Genomic DNA, 18955 nt, shown 5'->3' on the forward strand with positions numbered 1-18955 from the left:
AATGACAGAGCAAAAAAAGGTTTAGAATTTTTTGCTAATTTATATAAAAAAACAAACAACTGAAATATCACATTTACACAAGTATTCAGACCCTTTACTCAGTACTTTGTTGAAGCATCTTTTGGAGGGATTACAGCCTTGAGTCTTGGGTACGATGCTACAAGCTCGGCACACCTGTATTTGGGGAGTTTATCCTATTCTCTGCAAATCCTCTTAAACTCTGTGGTATTGTGTGTAGATTGCTGAGGATTTTTATTTATTTAATCCATTTTAAAATGAGTCTGTTTCGTAACAAAATGTGGAAATAGTCAAGGGGTCTGAGTGCCTTATCCAGTGCCTTTTCCGGGCACTCAGGTACAGGCACTGTACCTATGGCAGTCAGGGTGATCAACTATAGCATGCTTTAGAAACAAGTAAAGAAACAGACTCAATGCTGAGCATCACCTCAGTGTTGCACTGTCACTAACTGAGCCCTGAATAGACCTGCTTGTTGAAAAACCAGTCACACCCCTCTCATTAGGACTGTGTGTGTGTGTGTTTTCTGGTCTACATCTGTATGATGTGATCAATCAGTTCAGAATTTAAATTATTTATTGTATTTTAACAGCAACCGTTCCAACCTAAGAGTGTTAGGTTTCGTCAAAGAATCCTCCATTTGCAGCAATTACAGCCTTGCAGACCTTTGGCATTCTAGTTGTCAATTTGTTGAGGTAATCTGAAGAGATTACACCCCATGCTTCCTGAAGCACCTGCCACAAATTAGATTGGCTTGATGGGCACTTCTTACGTACCATACGGTCAAGCTGCTCCCACAACAGCTCAATAGTGTTGAGATCCGGTGACTGTGCTGGACACTCCATTATAGACAGAATACCAGCTGACTGCTTCTTCCCTAAATAGTTATTGCATAGTTTGTAGCTGTGCTTTGGGTTATTGTCCTGTTGCAGGAGGAAATTGGCTCCAATTAACCGCCATCCACAGGGTATGGCATGGCGTTGCAAAATGGAGTGATAGAAGGAAGGCTATCACTCCATTTTGCCACGCCATGCCATACCCTGTGGTATCCCTTTTTCCCTGTACAAATCTCCCACTTTATCAACACCAAAGCCCCCCCAGACCATCACATTGCCTCCACCATGCGTGACAGAATGTTCTTCTTTGTGATCCAAATAACTCAAACTTAGATTAGTCTGTCCATTACACTTTTGCTTTCCTTTTAAAAACAAGGACATTTCTAATTGACACGCTATATATATAGGTATTTCATTTAATTGTTATTTGTCTATGTTGCATTTGTTAATTGGCATAAGTACAATGAAATGTACCGATATATATGTTTAGTCGCATGTTTTCGTAAGTTTAGGTCCCAGGAGAAGACAGAATTTCTAAATTGGGTCCCAGGCTGAAAAGGTTTAAGAAGCCCTGCTTTTGAGCATGGTGAAGTTATTAATTACACTTTGGATGGTGTATCAATACACCCAGTCACTACAAAGATACATGTGTCCTTTCTAACTCAGTTGTCGGAGAGGAAGGAAACCGCTCAGGGAATTCACCATGAAGGGAAAGGGTGACTCTAAAACAGTTACAGAGTGGTGGCTGCAGCATGTTATGGGTATGCGTGTCATTGGCAAGAACTGGGTCGTTTTTTTGTTGTTGATGAAAATAAAGTGGGTAGAGTTAAGCACAGGCAAAATCCTAGAGGAAAACCTGGTTCAGTCTGCTTCCAACAGACACTGGGAGACAAATGCACCTTTCAGCAGGACAATAACCTACAACACAAGGCCAAATATACACTGGAGTTGCTTACCAAAACAACATTGAATGTTCCTGAGTGGCCTAGATACAGTTTTGACTTAAATCGGCTTGAAAATCTATGGGAAGACTTGAAAATGGCTGTCTAGCAATGAACAATCACCAACTTGACAGAGCTTGAAGAATTAAGATAATAATAATGTGCAAGTATTGTACAATCTAGGTGTGCAAAGAGATTTAACCAGAATGAATCACAGCTGTAATCGCTGCCAAAGATGATTCTAACATGTACTGGCTCAGGGGTGTGAATACGTATGTAAATTTGATATTTCTGTATTTAATTTTCAATACATTTACAATGTAAACATTTTTTTTCTCACTTTGTTATTAGGGGTTATTGTGTGACGATGGTTGAGAAAAATAAAACAATTTAATCCATTTTTAATTCAGGCTGTAACACAATAAAATGTGGAATAAGTCAAGGTTTATGAATACTTTCTGAAGGCAATGTATTTATTTTCCAAGCTAAAGCACACAATATTTTACATACAGCAGCTTAGGACCAAAGAGTTGGTCCTTTATCTCAGTATTATTTTAAACATCAGCAACGGTATTCTCTGGATTAGTATTAGCATACTTCCATCAATGACTCACTTTGCCACGTGGTTGACGACCGGAGCGAAGTTGGTTGGTCCGTAGAGTTGTACAGTCTTTAGACTCTGATGGTATGCTTCTAGAATCCCCTCCATTCCGTTGCAGTAGGGGTTCTCTATGTTGCCATTCTGTGAAGGAGAAAATACAAAACATGATACCTGAATTAGTTAATCAGGTATATACCTTTTTGAATGGTTCATTTCTGAAATATAATCAGGATAATATAGTGAGGGAATCGACGATGTGAGTGTAAAGGAGTACGCATACATCGGTTTATTTTGCTCCTAGCAGAACTCGGCGAGGCGAAGCGAACATCTGTGCTCGCATACTCCCTAAAGACCTCACTTGTAAAACGAGAAAAAAGTGGCAGTATTACTGTTGTTTGTCCCTCTTAAGCCACCGTAGCAACAACATTGCCAGTATCACTTCCTCAAAATAGTCTGAATTAATCTAAGATAAATCAAGAAATCTGTAATTAATTTTGACGTTTTTACTCAGGAGGTTTAAGTGGCACAATTTTACATATAACTAAGATGTTCGGGATTTAAAAAAAGTTGTCATTGTGCGCTGATGATTCATGTTTTATTTTAAATCCACAATTAGAATCCCTCAACAGCCTCATAGAGGATCTAGATAATTTTTCTAACCTCTCTGGATTAAAACCAAATTATGATACTATTGTACTATTTTACATATTGGATCACTAAAAAATAAAAAAAATGACATTACCGTGTAGTTTACCAATAAAATGGTCTGACATACTCGGTATTCATATCCCGAAAGAAAGAAATTATCTCACTCCAATACATTTTAATAGAAAGTTAGCAAAAATACATAAGATATTGCTACCATGGAAAGGAACCTTCCTATTTGTGGAAAAAAAACCTGATTAACTCTTTAGTCATATAACAGTTGACCTATTTGCTAATGGTTTGGCCTACACCTAGCAACCAGTTTAAAAAAAATTATATCAGCAAAACATATTACATTTTATTTGGAATGGCAAGCCAGACAAAATTAAAAGGGCCTATTTATATAATGAATAAGGGGGAAAAGGAAGGAACTTGTCTGTCGGCCCTGAATTAAAGACCAAAACCGGTTAAAGAAAATTGTGATTAACAAAAATAACCGTTTCATTTAATTAAGGACAGATTGTAAAATAGTTGGGAAGAGATTTTTGATGTACCGACTCCATGGCACATGGTTTATGAATTGACACGCAAAACAACATCGGATTCAAAACTTTGAATTTTTCAATTTAAATTATCATACAAAATTCTTGCAACCAAAAGAATGTTATAGATATGGGGGACACAACCTTCACAGCTCTGCAGATTCTCCTGCCAGGAGGCAGAGTCATTAGATCATTAAATTTTGAATTGCAAAATTTACCTGGAGCTAACGCTGCAGATTGCAATACTGGGTGATTTGAAAAATCATTGTCAATCGATCAATAATATAATAATACTTTTAGCTAAAATATTTATAATTAACTTACAATCTGTAGAACCTACGAGAATAGAAAGGTTCAGAACATTTGTGAAGCATCACAGCAAAGTTTAAAAATATATTGCAAATAAAATCCAATATGGATGAGGTTAAGAGGTAGATGGGAGGGGTTGAATGGAGCTGAAAGGTGGGACTAATAACAACAAGATAACAAAATGTAAAATATAGTTTGTCTGTAAAATGTATTTAGGTTCAGCACTTTTGTGAAATAGCACAGTTAAAAATATATAGCAAATAGAAATCAAACGGTGCGGTGGATACCCTGCTGATGGGCTGCTCACCACCATCCGCATTAACTGGCTGATTTAAGCCTAATTGATTTAAGAATCCTTAAGGCTTACAGAAGCCCATTTGCACTATAAAATATTTAAATTAAACCTGTGTTTTAATTTATGCATGCTCATATCTGTCACGCCCTGACCTTAGAGATCATTTTATTTCTCTATTTGGTTAGGTCAGGGTGTGTTTAGGGTGGGCATTCTAGGTTTAATTTCTATGTTGGCCTGGTATGGTTCCCAATCAGAGGCAGCTGTCTATCGTTGTCTCTAATTGGGGACCATACAGCCTTTTCCCACTGAGTTTTTGTGGGATCTTGTTTTTGTGTAGTGCCTGTGAGCACTCCATTACTTCACGTTTCGTTTGTTTCTGTATTGTTTTGATGAGTTTCAATAATTAAACATGTGGAACTCTACGCACGCTGCGCCTTGGTCCATTTATTCCAACGATCGTGACAGAAGATCCCACCTCCCACGGACCAAGCAGCGTGCCCAGGAGGTGCAGACATCCTGGATGTGGAAGGATATATTGGACGGGAAGGGATCCTGGACGTGGGAGGATATATTGGACAGGAAGGGATCCTGGACGTGGGAGGATATATTGGACGGGAAGGGATCCTGGACGTGGGAGGATATATTGGACAGGAAGGGATCCTGGACGTGGGAGGATATATTGGACGGGAAGGGATCCTGGACGTGGGAGGAAATCCTGGCCGGAAAGGATCGCCTCCAGGGTCCAGTACATCCTCCGCCGGCTCCACGCACTGTGTCCCCAGTGTGCTTTCACAGCCCAGTGCATCCTGTGCCAGCTCTCCGCACTTGCCATGCGAAGTTGGGCTCCCCAGCGGTGCAGCAGTCTAAGGCAATGCATCTCACTTCTAGAGGTGTCACTACAGACTCCAGGCTGTATCACAACAGGCTGTGATTGGGAGTCCCATAGGGCGGTGCACAATTGGCCCAGCGTCGTCCGGGTTAGAGTTTGGCCGGGGTAGGCCGTCATTCTAAAGAAGAATTTGTTCTTAACTGACTTGCCCAGTTAAAGATTAAATTAAATGTCTATTTACCCCTGCAAACTGATGCTGGCACTAAGGCCGCACTCAACGAGCTGTATAAGGCCACAAGCAAACAACACATTTGCTCATCCAGAGGCGGCGCTCCTAGTGGCCAGGGACTTTAATGCAGGGAAACTGAAATCCATTTGATCCTATTTCTACCAGCATGTTACATGTGCAACCAGAGGAAAATAAACTCTAGACCACCTTTACTCCACACAAAGATACGCGCACAAAGCTTTTCCTCGCTCTACATTTGGCAAATATGACCATAACTCCTCCTAATTCCTGCATACAATAAAAAACTAAAGCGGGAAGTACCAGTGACTCGCTCAATACGAAAGTGGTCAGATGACGCAGATGCTAAGCTACAGGACTGTTTTGCTAGCATATACTGGAATATGTAAGATTCTTGCGATGGCACTGAGTAGTACACCACATCAGTCACTGGCTTCATCAATAAGTGCATCGATGACGTCATCCCCACAGTGACCATATGTACATATCCCAACCAGAAGCCATGGATCACAGGCAACATCCTCACTGTGCTAAAGGGTAGAGCTCCCACTTTCAAGGAGTGGGACTCTAACCTGGACACTTAAAAGAAATCCCGCTATGCCCTCAGACAAACCATCAAACAGGCAAAGTGTCAATAAAGGACTAAGATTGAATCGTACTACACCAGTTCCGACACTCGTCAGATGTGGCAGGGCATGCAAACTATTACGGACTACAAAGGGAAGCAAGCTGCGAGCTGCCCAGTGACACGAGCCTTCCAGACGAGCTAAATTACTTTGATGCTCACTTCGAGGCAAGCAAAACTGAAGCATGCATGAGAGCACCAGCTGTTCACGATGTGAGCAAGACCTTTAAACAGGTTACCATTCAAAAGGCTGCAGGGCCAGACGGGTTACCAGGACATGTACTCAGAGCATGCGAGGATGAACTGGCAAGTGTCTTCGCTGACATGTTCAACCTCTCCCTGACCAAGTCTGTAATACCTACATGTTTCAAGCAGACCACCATAGTCCCTGTGCCCAATAACACCAAGGTAACCTGCCTAAATGACTACAAATACATAGTACTCACATCTTTAGCCATGAAGTTCTTTGAAAGGTTGGTCATCAACACCATTATCCCAGAAACCCTAGAACCTCACCAATTTGAATACCACCCCAACAGATCCACATATGACACAATCTCTATTGCACTCCACACTGCCCTTTTCCACCTGGACAAAAGGAACACCTATGTGCGAATGCTATTCATTGACTACAGCTCAGCATTCAATACCATAGTGCCCTCAAAGCTCATCATTAAGCTAAGGACCCTGGGACTAAACACCTCGCTCTGCAACTGGAACCTGGACTTCCTGACGGGCCGACCCCAGGTGGTAAAGGTAGGTAACAACACATCTGCCACGCTGATCCTCAACACGGGGGCCCCTCAGAGGTGCGTGCTCAGTCCCTCCCTGTACTCCCTGTTCACCCATGACTGCATAGTCAAGCACAACTCCAACACTACTGGTTGTATCACCGCCTGGTATGGCAACTGCTCGGCCTCCAAACGCAAGGCACGACAGAGGGCAGTGCTTTTGGCCCAGTACATCTCTGGGGCCAAGCTTCCTGCCATCCAGGAACTCTATACGAGGCGGTGTCAGAGGAAGGCCCTAAATATTGCCGAAGACACCAGCCACCCTAGTCATAGACTGCTCTCTCTCTGCTCCTGCACGGCAAACGGTAGCGGAGCGACAAGTCTAGGTACAAAAGGCTTCTTAACAGTTTCTACCTCCAAGCCATAAGACTGCTGAACAGCTAATCAAATGGCTACCTGGACTATTTGCATTGACCCCCCCCACCTAATTTTTACGCTGCTGCTACTCTCTGTTTATTATCTATGCATAGTCACTTTACCTCTACCTACATGTACATATTACAATTACCTTGACTATCCTGTGCCCCTTCACATTGACTGTACCGGTACCCCCTGTATGTAGCCCTGAGGCCCCCGTGTTGAGAATCAGCGTGGGGGAGACCTGTCAGGAAGTCCAGGTTCCAGTTGCAGAGGGAGGTGTTTAGTCCCAGGGTCTTGAGCTTAAGTGATGAGCTTTGAGGGCACTATGGTGTTGAATGATGAGCTGTAGTCAATGACTAGCATTCTCACGTAGGTGTTCCGTAGGTGTTACAGGATAATTAACTGGGGGGAACTCATTGGACATCAGATAACACCCAGCTGTGTCCGTTGTGTGTGTGTGCGCATGTGTGTGTGTGTGGGTTTTTTGGGTGTGTGGGTTGTGTGTACAGTCGCATGATGATGATGATAGATAGTTACCAAGGGGAACTCATGGGAGACTTGTCCATCAGGGGGCAGCTTGGCTCCGAACCCCAGAGCAGGGAACATCTTATCACTGTCATAGTCCTGAATGATCTCTCCTACAGCCTTCAGGGCCATGGCGTATGCATTCATCTGGTACGGGTTCATGTAGTGGAGGGAGGTGGACTGGGACGGGTTACCTAGGGAGGGTCAGAGGTTATAGGTGAGTGATGCAGCATACTGGACTGAAGACTCTCACAGTGAGACATCCAAGACCAGCAACATGGTAACTCAGTCTTAATTCAGTAAAGCTAACACAGTCAGTAAAGCTAACTCGCAGTAAGTAAAACTAATGCAGTCAGTAAAGCTAACGCAGTCAGTAAAAAGCTAATGCAGTCAGTAAAGCTAACGCAGTCAGTAAAGCTAGCACAGTCAGTAAAGCTAGCACAGTCAGTAAAGCTAACACAGTCAGTAAAGCTAACACAGTAATGGTATTGTAGTGTGATTTTCAATAGCTTTGTAAATGGGATGGCATTGGGATTGCATGTTTCATTATAGACTTTGTGTTTGGTGAAACCACAATGTTACCCAGTCTTTTGTCATTAATTTGTAAGAGCGGACTGTAGTAGAAAGGTACCAGCCCTCACCATTGGATGCAGTGAAATCAATGGCCACCGTGAAGTGAATCTGGGTTCTGGAAGAAAAAAAAAGAGAGAAGAAGATTGATATTAGAGAACCGTTGTCTGCTGGTGTTTCATTTCATAATTATGTTGAGCTAGTGTTGCCCACCTTGACTAGCTAAACAACCACTCTGTCTCCCCACTCTGGGTGTTTCTCAATATGCATACAACCGTGCTTCAAACTCTTATACTCCGACGATGTTCACTTGAGTACATTCTTGTGAGGACAAGAGTGTGGACAATGTACAAAACATTCCATTTGAGAAGCACACACACTCCCCCTTACGCTGCTCCTGCCCATTCACTGAGCCTTCTTCCAGCCAGGACAATGGCAATAATAGAGACCAAAACAACATATACACAAAGCAAAACGTTTTACTTTATATCTATCAGCTAGCTATATGTGAATTGTAATAATGTAGCTAACCAGATTGTTTAACAGGCAAAAATCTCTTAAATTGAATATTATGAAAGATAGATGTGAATTCTTTGTGGGTAATTGGCTAGCTAGCAGTGCTCCGTAGTGGCGTCCCTGTCTAAGGAACTGGACCACAGCTGCACTTGTGGGCAGTGTGCACATAGCCTGTCTTCTATTGAGAACCAGGTCTGCCTACGGCAGCCTTTCTCAATAGCAAGGCTATGCTCACTGAGTCTGTACATAGTCAAAGCTTTCTTTAAGTTTGGGTCAGTGACAGTGGGCAGGTATTCTGCCAGTGTGTACTCCCTGTTTAGGGCCAAATAGCTTTCTAGTTTGCTCAGTTTTTTGTTGTTGATTCTTTACAATGTGTCAAGTAATTATCTTTTTGCTTTCTCATGATTTGGTTGGGTCTAATTGTGTTGCTGTCCTTGGGCTCTGTGGGGTCTGTTATTGTTTGTGAACAGAGCCCCAGGACCAGCTTGCTTAGGGGACTCTTCTCCAGGTTCATCTCTCTGTAGGTGATGGCTTTGCTATGGAAGGTTTGGGAATCGCTTCCTTTTAGGTGGTTTTTGAATTTAACAGCTCTTTTCTGGATTTTGATAATTAGCAGGTGTGTCGGCCTAATTCTGCTCTGCAAGCATTATTTGTTTTTTTACTTTGTACACTGATAATATTTCTGCAGAATTCTTCATGCAGAGTCTCAATTTGGTATTTGTCCCATTTTGGGACATTGTTTTCACTGGGGAAATGTATGAGCCTACTATTAATGATAATGCAGAGGATTTTCCCATGGTTGCTGTTGATGCATATCCCACGGTAGTTATTGGGGTCACATTTTTCTCTTCTTTGTGGATTGGGGTGATCAGTTCTTAGTTCCAAATATTGGGGAAGATTCCTCTCTCTCTCTCAATCTCTCTCTCCATCTCTCTGTTCTACTTCTCTCTCTCTTTTTCCCTCCCAAACTCTCTCTATCTCACTGTAACACCTCTCTTTTTCTATTCACCTCTCTGTTACACCTCTCCCCCCCCTCTCTCTCTCTCTCTCCCCTCTCGCTCTCTCTCTCTCCACATCTCTGTTCTACCTTTCTCATGCTCTCTTTGTTCCGCTCTCTCCCTGCTCTTCACTCCATCTCTCTCTTTCTCTCTCTCCCTCCCTCCCCCTCTCTCTCTCTCCCTCCTCCTCACTCTCTCTCTCTGCCTGTCCTCTCTCTGCTCTCTCTCTCTCTGCCTGTCCTCTCTACCTGTCCTCTCTCTGCCTGTCCTCTCTCTGCTCTCTCTCTCTCTCTCTCCCTCCTCCTCTCTCTCTCTCTCTCTCCACATCTCTGTTCTACCTTTCTCTCACTCTCTTTGTTCCTCTCTCTCCCTGCTCTTCTCTCCATCCATCTCTCCCCCCCCTCTCTCTCTCTCTCTCTCCCTCCTCCTCTCTCTCTCTCTCTGCCTGTCCTCTCTTTGCTCTCTCTCTCTCTCTCTGCCTGTCCTCTCTCTGCTCTCTCTCTCTCTCTCTCCCTCCTCCTCTCTCTCTCCACATCTCTGTTCTACCTTTCTCTCACTCTCTTTGTTTCTCTCTCTCCCTGCTGTTCTCTCCATCTCTCTCTCTTATATGACAGCTCTCTCTCCTACAAAGTTACCGTTATGTCCCGTTGGATCGGCTTAAATACACAATCCTCCCCATCTGTCCGGGAGACCACCGCAATTACCCAGAAGCCATCACTTCGCTCTCTGCCCCAGCTCTCACCTGGGAGAGGAGCACAGACCAAACCGACCAAACCGAACCAACCTCCTTTCCTGCTCAAGCGAGGAGACTTCTCAAAAATTAAGGTAGATTTTTTATTTTTTTTCCCCCTTGTCTCCCAGCAGTATAGAAGAAATGAATTCACATTCACAGCAGCAGCCGGTCTGGTTTCCAAAGCCCTGTTAGGCAGCAAGTCAGTCATGTTCAACCCCGTCTGAGGCCCACTACTGTGGAATATTAACATCATCAATTTTAAATTCAGTCCTGTGCTAGTCATCTCTGTCCCCATTGTATTTTTCCCACAGTGAATAATCATGCATGACCATTTAGGCTGTCAGCAATATGCAAACAGCATCACAAACATCTAGGAAAACCTAGAAAACAAATTCCCCAAATGGTTTATTATAACCTGGGGAGGCAGGGTAGCCTAGTGGTTAGCGTGTTGGACTAGTAACCAAAAGGTAACCAAAAGGTCACCAAAAGGTTGCAAGTTCATATCCCTGAGCTGACAATCTGTCGTTCTGCCCCTGAACAGGCAGTTAACCCACTGTTCCTAGGCTGTCATTGAAAATAAGAATTTGTTCTTAACTGACTTGCCTAGTTAAATAAATAACCCAATCAGCTGAGGGAGGTGAAAGTACTCATGATTTGACAGGAAAGTAAGTGTCCATAATGAGAGTCAAGGGATTAGTGCTACATAACATGGTATTGAAGCTACACTGACAAAAACCTAACAAGTGTGCAGAATTTGATTTAATAATTTCAGTATATCATCGTCATTATTATCTAAATTCAGCAGTGCTATACGTAACTCTGTCCGTATTCTGGTTAATAAACTTGGATTCCTTTCACATAAAGTATGTCTATCTGTAAACAGCATCACACATGCTTAACAAAGCACTAACTCATATATTATTCATGAGAAAGGCAAAGGATGACAACCAAGGACCTTGAAACAAAGGAAAATATCTGAAAATTGAGTGAAAACTACTCCATCTAAATTTCCAAATTCATTCCCTAAGGGGTTAGACTTTAGCTACTGTAGTTTGTGCCTCTTCTATGGTGATCAACAGTGATTGGCTCTCCGCATATAGCCTGGTAAACCAGATTGAACGATGTGCTTACCATTGTTAGTACTGTGCAGTCTGATCTAATCAGGCTACTCCTCTGATTTCCACCGAGAGGAAGTAGCTGTCCCTAGTGCTTAGTCCCTAGTCCGTAGACCCTAGTTCCTAATCCCTAGTCCATAGACCCTAGTCCCTAGTCCGTAGACCCTAAACCCTAGTCCCTAGAGCCTAGCTCCTAGTTCCTAGACCCTAGTCCATAGTCCATAGACCCTAAACCCTAGTCCCTAGTCCGTATACCCTAGTTCCTAGACCCTAGTCCCTAGTCCATAGACCCTAAACCCTAGTCCCTAGTCCGTAGATCCTAGACCCTAGTTCCTAGACCCTAGTCCCTAGTCCCGAGTCCTTAGTCCGTAGACCCTAGTCCGTAGACCCTAAACCCTAGTCCCTAGTCCGTAGACCCTAGTCCCTAGTCCGTAGACCCTAGTCCATAGACCCTAAACCCTAGTCCCTAGTCCGTATACCCTAGTTCCTAGACCCTAGTTCCTAATTCCTAGACCCTAGTCCCTAGTCCGTAGACCCTAAACCCTAGTCCGTAGATCCTAGACCCTAGTTCCTAGACTCTAGTTCCTAGTTCCTAGACCCTAGTCCGTAGACCCTAAACCCTAGTCCCTAGTCCGTAGACCCTAGTCCGTAGACCCTAGTCCGTAGACCCTAAACCCTAGTCCGTATACCCTAGTCCCTAGTCCCTAGTCCATAGACCCTAGTCCGTAGACCCTTGTCCGTAGACCTTAAACCCTAGTCCGTAGACCCTAGTTCCTAGCTCCTAAACCAAGGGTGGGGCACATCAAATGGTAAAATAGCATAGCTAGCATACGGCCAAGGGGGCTTAGCCATTGTCAGTTCATTCAGCTGTTCAATGGACTTGTTATACCATTCAAATATGTGTTGGCTAAAGCCTGGGGAAAGTCTTTGCCGTGTGTGGGAACAGTGGGGAGATAGGTATGTTTGTTGATACGGTTCGTAAAGCTGACGACTTCTCTGAGTTGAAAGACAGACTGGCTGGGCGACTTTACTTTCGGTGTGGACATATTGGTGCTTCTGAATGATCTGAATGTGAAACTGAAAAGGAAATTGTGTTTTTGTGCATTGAACTGTATTCCAGCGTGATAAGCATTCAAGACCAAACTTATATTGTTCTCCAGACAAATGAGCAGCCGGTCTCTTGCTCATTTTCCAACACTGGGCCTCACTGAACTCGCCCACATCGCAGTGCCGCACTGAGACAAACAGTAGCACTTTGATAGATCTGAATGTTTTCCCGCCTCTTCTCAGACTTCACCCAGATTGAGACTGAGCTGGAGCTTGTATCACGGCCCCCTTGTCTTTCGACAGTGAGAAAGCACCACCAGACACACAATTGGCGCTCATCAACATCCAACGTGACAGTGCTTTGAAGGAGGAGTACAAAACGGCAACAATAGACCAGTTCTACAGCTCCCTGAATGAAACAAAGTTTCCAAATATTAAAAAAGCCTAAAGGATGCTTGTTTTATTTGGGTCCACATACTGTATGTGAACAAACGTTCTCAGTCATGAATTACCACAAATGCCGTCCAAACGAGTGCTGTGAAAATGAGAAAAGTGGACTCTGAATGTCGTGTGTTTACTAATATTTACTAATATTGGACATAAGACGATATGTCTGATATGCCAAGAAAGTGTTGCCGTTTTTAAGGAATACAATCTCAATTGTCATTTTTCAAGCAAACATGCTAACTACGCTAGCAATCTGTCCTCTCAGGAAAAGGAGAAGGAAGGCCTCAAAACCAACAAAATAAGTTGACTGAACAGCTGTTCTGAGAATCTCTACATCAAAGATGACACCAGACTTTGATGCTCTTGCCAAGAGAGGTGACCAGACCCATTGTTCACATTAAGACTCAAACAACCATAACTGGGGTAGGCAAGATTATGCTTTTTCATGGTGATGGTAGTGCAGTGAGAATTACCCAGCAATGCACTTGGATACAGGTCATTTGTCCCCATACATCTGACAATGAACACTTTTTCAGTCAGATTTGGGCTGAGGTGATAACTGTCAATTTATTTATTTTACCTTTATTTAACTAGGCAAGTCAGTTAAGAACAAATTCTTATTTTCAATGACGGCCTAGGACCAGTGGGTAAACTGCCTGTTCAGGGGCAGAACAACAGATTTGTACCTTGTCAGCTCAGGGATTATGAACTTGTAAACTTCCGGTTACTAGCCCAACGCTCTAACCACTAGGCTACCCTGCCGCCCCGGCTCACAATGGTGATGAGAATTGTTCCTTAATATGCTTTCAAAAACAGACCGTTCCAAATGAAACGGATTCTCTTACCATATGTTTCACTCAAATTTAAGAAAAGTTATTTTTTACACATCTGCTGTTACATTTTGCATGTCTCCAGTCATATAAAATATATATATTTTTAAGTTTTCATATTGTGAATGTGAGTTTGATTGTACGTTACAGCAGTAGAGATGCAGGATCTGTGTTCTTGACTGTGTCTGTGATGTTATAACTTATATACATTTTGTGATCATTTTGTGAAAAATGTGTTCACGAAAAACAAGGGCAGAGATGGTACAAAGGTAGAATTGTTCTGCAAGCACATGTACACCTACAGTACACTAGTAGTTGCGTGTCAATGTTAAAATGAATAAAAGCTTCACGTTTTGTCACACATTTGGTATATGGCCCTTCACTTGGTTGCAAAAACTCAATGTGGCCCTTGAGCCAAAAGGTTTGCCCACCCCTGCCCTAGTCCCTAGTCCCTAGACCCTCATCCCTAGTCCCTATACCCTAGTCCCTCATCCCTAGTCTCTAGACCCTAGACTGTAGACCCTAGTCCCTAGCTCATGAATCTTTATTAAGTTAGTTAGAGCTCTGGCTGTTCAGCTGGCAGATGGCAATGCCTTCCCATGATAATACTACCCCGTGGAACTCAGTTGATTCCCTAAATTAGCTCAGACATACGGATGTCTTTCACAGAAAAAGCAAGGTGGACGCGTGAGTTGAATTCACTAGGCTAGGGCCTCATTCAACCCATTAGTAAAGTATAGGCTATCCCCTGACTTGCCTGTTGTAATTTCCTACAGACTCCTTCCTCACAGATTGGTTATACTGTTTGTATGTTTAGATTTGTCTTTTTCTCTCAACCTCCCTCTTTCAGCCATTTCCTTTTCACTATCTATTGTTTTCATCTTCAAATATAAGTGCCACTGTTGTTTCCCAAACGTTTATTGGTATACCAATGCCCTGGACTAGAGTAAACCTCAGCAATCTCACACACTTTTCATAGAACCGAATTGCTGTTCTTGCTTCTAGGCTAAATGAACAGGGCCAATGGTATATAAAGTATGTTCATGCTACAGCAATGGCAAGGACCCAGAGGAACGCAAATAGAAACCAGATATCACTTAGATGCTAATCACACAATTTATAGCAATGAACATTCTCTCTCTCCTTCTGTTTCTCTCTTTCCCTCTGGGTGACAGAAACCAATGTATAATAAAACACCATTACAAGACAACACATGCACAGACCAACTACACACATAACGCAATTGCAGAGCAAACCAGTATCAATCATTGTGTGATATCATTCTACAACCCTGTATTTTCATATAATACTATAATATCAAATAACAAATCATTTTGTATTTAGGCTTCATCCCCAGCGTGTGTTTATTTAATTTTAAACTGGAACTGACAGCATTTTAACAACATTAAATCTTATTAAAATCTGTTCATTTACACCCCCAGGAAGAATATGACAATTTAAAAATATATATATTCTGACAAGCGAGCACTTAGATATGGTCTTTTTCATAAGTTCCTAGATTGTTTTGTAGCGACGTATACCAAGTCATTTGTGAAAATTCTATAGCAATATAGAGTGGGGAAAGGGGCCGTGCTTTAGGACAATTAATAGCCACTGCAGCAAATAAATAATAACTAAAAAAATAAATAATAAAAATATCTGTCTCATCCAGGACCGGAGTCTACGCAGACCGGTGTGCTATAGCCAATCAGAGCTACAGTAGGCCTTTATGCAAACAAGACATTTGCAAGCACAGGCCTGTCATCAATCACTTTGAACTGGACTGTGTGTTTACAGGTCAGTAGCAACAGCGTGACTTTAGATCATTAGAACACATTCGCTAAAAGCCACAAAATACACCTGAATGGATTTCTGTAGATACTGTTTGTAAATACCACGGTGAGTCCTCTTATATTTGTGAACTTTACAGTCCTATTGATGAAACAACCATGAAAAGGTAGGTTATCTCTTATGCACATCAACAACTTAAGAGCAACAACTAATGCTAGCTAGAGCAAGATTAGCTAAAATCCAACAAAGGAACATTAGATAAATCCCCCCCAAAATGTCAGCTAGTTGGCCGTCAAAATTGCACTGATAAACAATGGGGAATTGTAGCCTACTCATCCTTCTGTGTGTGTAATGAACACGATGGGAGACAGAGAGCTGGTTTCAAGCACAGGGCACACTAGGTGTTTATTTGTAAAGGACCACAGGAGGAGGCAGGTAGCTGGGTCCAGGGGCAGGCAGAAGGTCATACACAGGAGGAGGCAGGTAGCTGGGTCCAGGGGCAGGCAGAAGGTCATGGGTAGCTGGGTCAGGGGCAGGCAGAAGGTCATACACAGGAGGAGGCAGGTAGCTGGGTCCAGGGGCAGGCAGAAGGTCATACACAGGAGGAGGCAGGTAGCTGGGTCCAGGGACAGGCAGAAGGTCATACACAGGAGGAGGCAGGTAGCTGGGTCCAGGGGCAGGCAGAAGGTCATATACAGGAGGAGGCAGGTATCTGGGTCCAGGGGCAGGCAGAAGGTCATACACAGAGGGTCCAAAAAGGCAACAGTACAGGCAGGGAAAAGGCTAGTAACGTCGCCCGGGAGATCAGGCAATAGGTAGATAACAGGAAATCCGATAGGCTAAAGTACAGGCAGGGAAAAGGCTAAACGTAACCGGCTAGGTAGATAACAGGAAATGTCAAAGTACAGGCAGGGAGGCTAGTAGTCATCAGGAGATCAGGCAATAGGTAGATAACAGGAAATCCGATAGGCTAAAGTACAGGCAGGGAATAGGCTAGGCCCGGGAATCAGGCAAAGGTAGATAACAGGCTAAAGTACAAGCAGGGAATAGGCTAGTAACGTCGCCCGGGAGATCAGGCAATAGGTAGATAACAGGAAATCCGATAGGCTAAAGTACAAGCAGGGAATAGGCAAAAGGCGTCGTCAGTGAGGCAGGCAAAAACTATCGTACACGGGAGGATTAAGTTACGGGGAAACACAGAGCTCCTAATAGAAGTGTGTCACAAAACAAACTATACCTCACAATGACGGGGTGCAAAGAACTGAACTAACATTGATCATGCATTGAACTGCATTCATCTATTCTGCCAACAATGCCTTAGTGTACGTTATGGAATGTTGAGTCAAATAGAACACATTTTTAAAACCGCTAATGAAGTTGATTTTGTAGCATAAACTGGGAATTTGATACTTTTTAATGATATTATGATTGTTTGTTTGTTTCATATCTGCAAAATAGTTAAAACGCTGTCAGTTCCACTTTAACCACTAAGGCCAGAGGTGGTGTGGTATATGGTCAATATACCACGGATAAGGGCTGTTCTTAGGCATGACGCAACGTGAACCCCCGAGGTGCGTTAATGCTATTATAAACTGATTACCAACATAATTAGAAGAGTTAACAAGTAGTTTTGCTTCATACCTGTGGTATATTATCACATATACCACAGCTTTCAGCCAATCAGCACCCAGGAGCCAAACTACCCAGTTTACAAAATGAAATAGATCATTTAGGCTTCATCCCCAAAACTGTCCCCATAGGAGAACACTTTGAAGAACCCTTTTTGGTTCCAGGTAGAACCCCTTTGGTTTCAAGTAGAACCCATTCGGGTTCTGCACTCTTAGAACTCTGCACTCTTCCCTTTTCTACAGAGGGTTCTACATGGAACACAAAAGGGTTATTTCTACCTAGAACCAAAAAGGGTTCTCGTATGGGGACATCCGAAGAACCCTTTTTGAACCCCCTTTTTCTAAGAGTGCAGTGTGTTCATTCAACATGAGATACATTGACTTCCACCCCCATTCCACTGACAACCTTAACCAGAACCAAATGAAAAATCTAATCTGTGGTAAAAAAGGCTATATCATGCCTTTTCACTTAATCCGCAGACTATATTTCGCTCCATCTATTTAAACATTAAATAAGAGACTTAAATACAACAGAAGTCTTAAATAATCCATTCCTCCAGGCGAGATTTTATTAATTAAAAAAACGATTTCATTCAAAAAAGAAACATTCAATAAAAGGGTAATGAAAGACAATAACTCTCTCTGAGGCAGTGTGTGTGTGAGAGTGTGTGTACGTCTGGCGCAAGTGTGTGTGACTTAATGACCCCTATTATAATCCACATATCACTTCAACATGAATCAAAAACCTATTAAACTCCCAGAATTATCACATGGGATCTGTGGCCCCGGGAAAGAGAAATCACCTCTTATCCGCTAAGAGCCCATAAATCATACTAAATTGATCAAAGTCAATATGTGTTTGGTTGCCTGTTAGTACGTGAGTGGTTTTGTGAGTCTAAACACACAGGAGACTGAAAGGAATCCAAAGCAACCGTAGTGTCATCAATATCCACTTTAACAGTCTGCTTCTTGTAGTGTAGCGTGGTGAGTCCTATTCACTCACTCACATAGTAAAAGGCTACTAGATAAATACAGGATTTGTAAAGCACAGGACTAGTGGTTGAGTCTTAGATACTAGTGGTCAGCATAGGTAGTCTGAATCCCAAATCAACTCTTGCCTCTACCTCCTAGACACTTAGCGGTAGAGGTACATCTGAGAGGATTGGATAGGTCGAAGCACAATGGTGATAGCTTAATCTTGCCATTTGATAGGCCAGATGGAGTTGTTGTCAGATGGAGTATGTCTGTCTCTTGACAGACATATTTAGTTCTGGGTGCCGAGAGAGATTACCATATTGTGGACACCTGTTCAATCCTTTCAGATCTCTCAAGTCTCTGGGGTAGGGGCTTGATTTAGAATGGTGTGATAAACTGCCTCCTTTTCTTTATGGGTGGGTGGATGGGTGGATGGATGGGTGGATGGATGGATGGGTGGGTGGATGGTTGGGTGGGTGGGTGGGTGGGTGGGTGGGTGGATGGTTGGGTGGATGGATGGGTGGGTGGATGGATGGGTGGATGGATGGAATGTTGGGTGGGTGGATGGTTGGGTGGGTGGGTGGGTGGGTGGGTGGATGGTTGGGTGGATGGATGGATGGATGGGTGGATGGATGGATGGGTGGATGGATGGAATGTTGGGTGGGTGGGTGGATGGGTGGGTGGATGGGTGGGTGGATGGGTGGGTGGATGGTTGGGTGGATGGATGGGTGGATGGATGGATGG

General features: G+C 43.1%; 1 protein-coding gene across 2 annotated transcripts in view; it reads right to left on the bottom strand.

The window, feature by feature from the left end:
* LOC121840472 (copine-5-like) overlaps positions 1 to 18955 on the bottom strand; it is a 216012-nt gene that overhangs the window by 19941 nt on the left and 177116 nt on the right. For both annotated transcript variants that reach the window (XM_042304214.1, XM_042304213.1), the window contains 3 exons: positions 8203 to 8249; positions 7574 to 7755; positions 2407 to 2534 (listed from right to left, as the gene is read on the bottom strand). In XM_042304214.1, the coding sequence (XP_042160148.1) occupies positions 2407 to 2534; positions 7574 to 7755; positions 8203 to 8249 (357 nt within the window). The remainder of the gene's footprint in view (positions 1 to 2406; positions 2535 to 7573; positions 7756 to 8202; positions 8250 to 18955) is intronic.

Source organism: Oncorhynchus tshawytscha, linkage group LG22, assembly GCF_018296145.1.
Source record: "Oncorhynchus tshawytscha isolate Ot180627B linkage group LG22, Otsh_v2.0, whole genome shotgun sequence".
NCBI classification, from domain to species: Eukaryota; Metazoa; Chordata; class Actinopteri; order Salmoniformes; family Salmonidae; genus Oncorhynchus; species Oncorhynchus tshawytscha.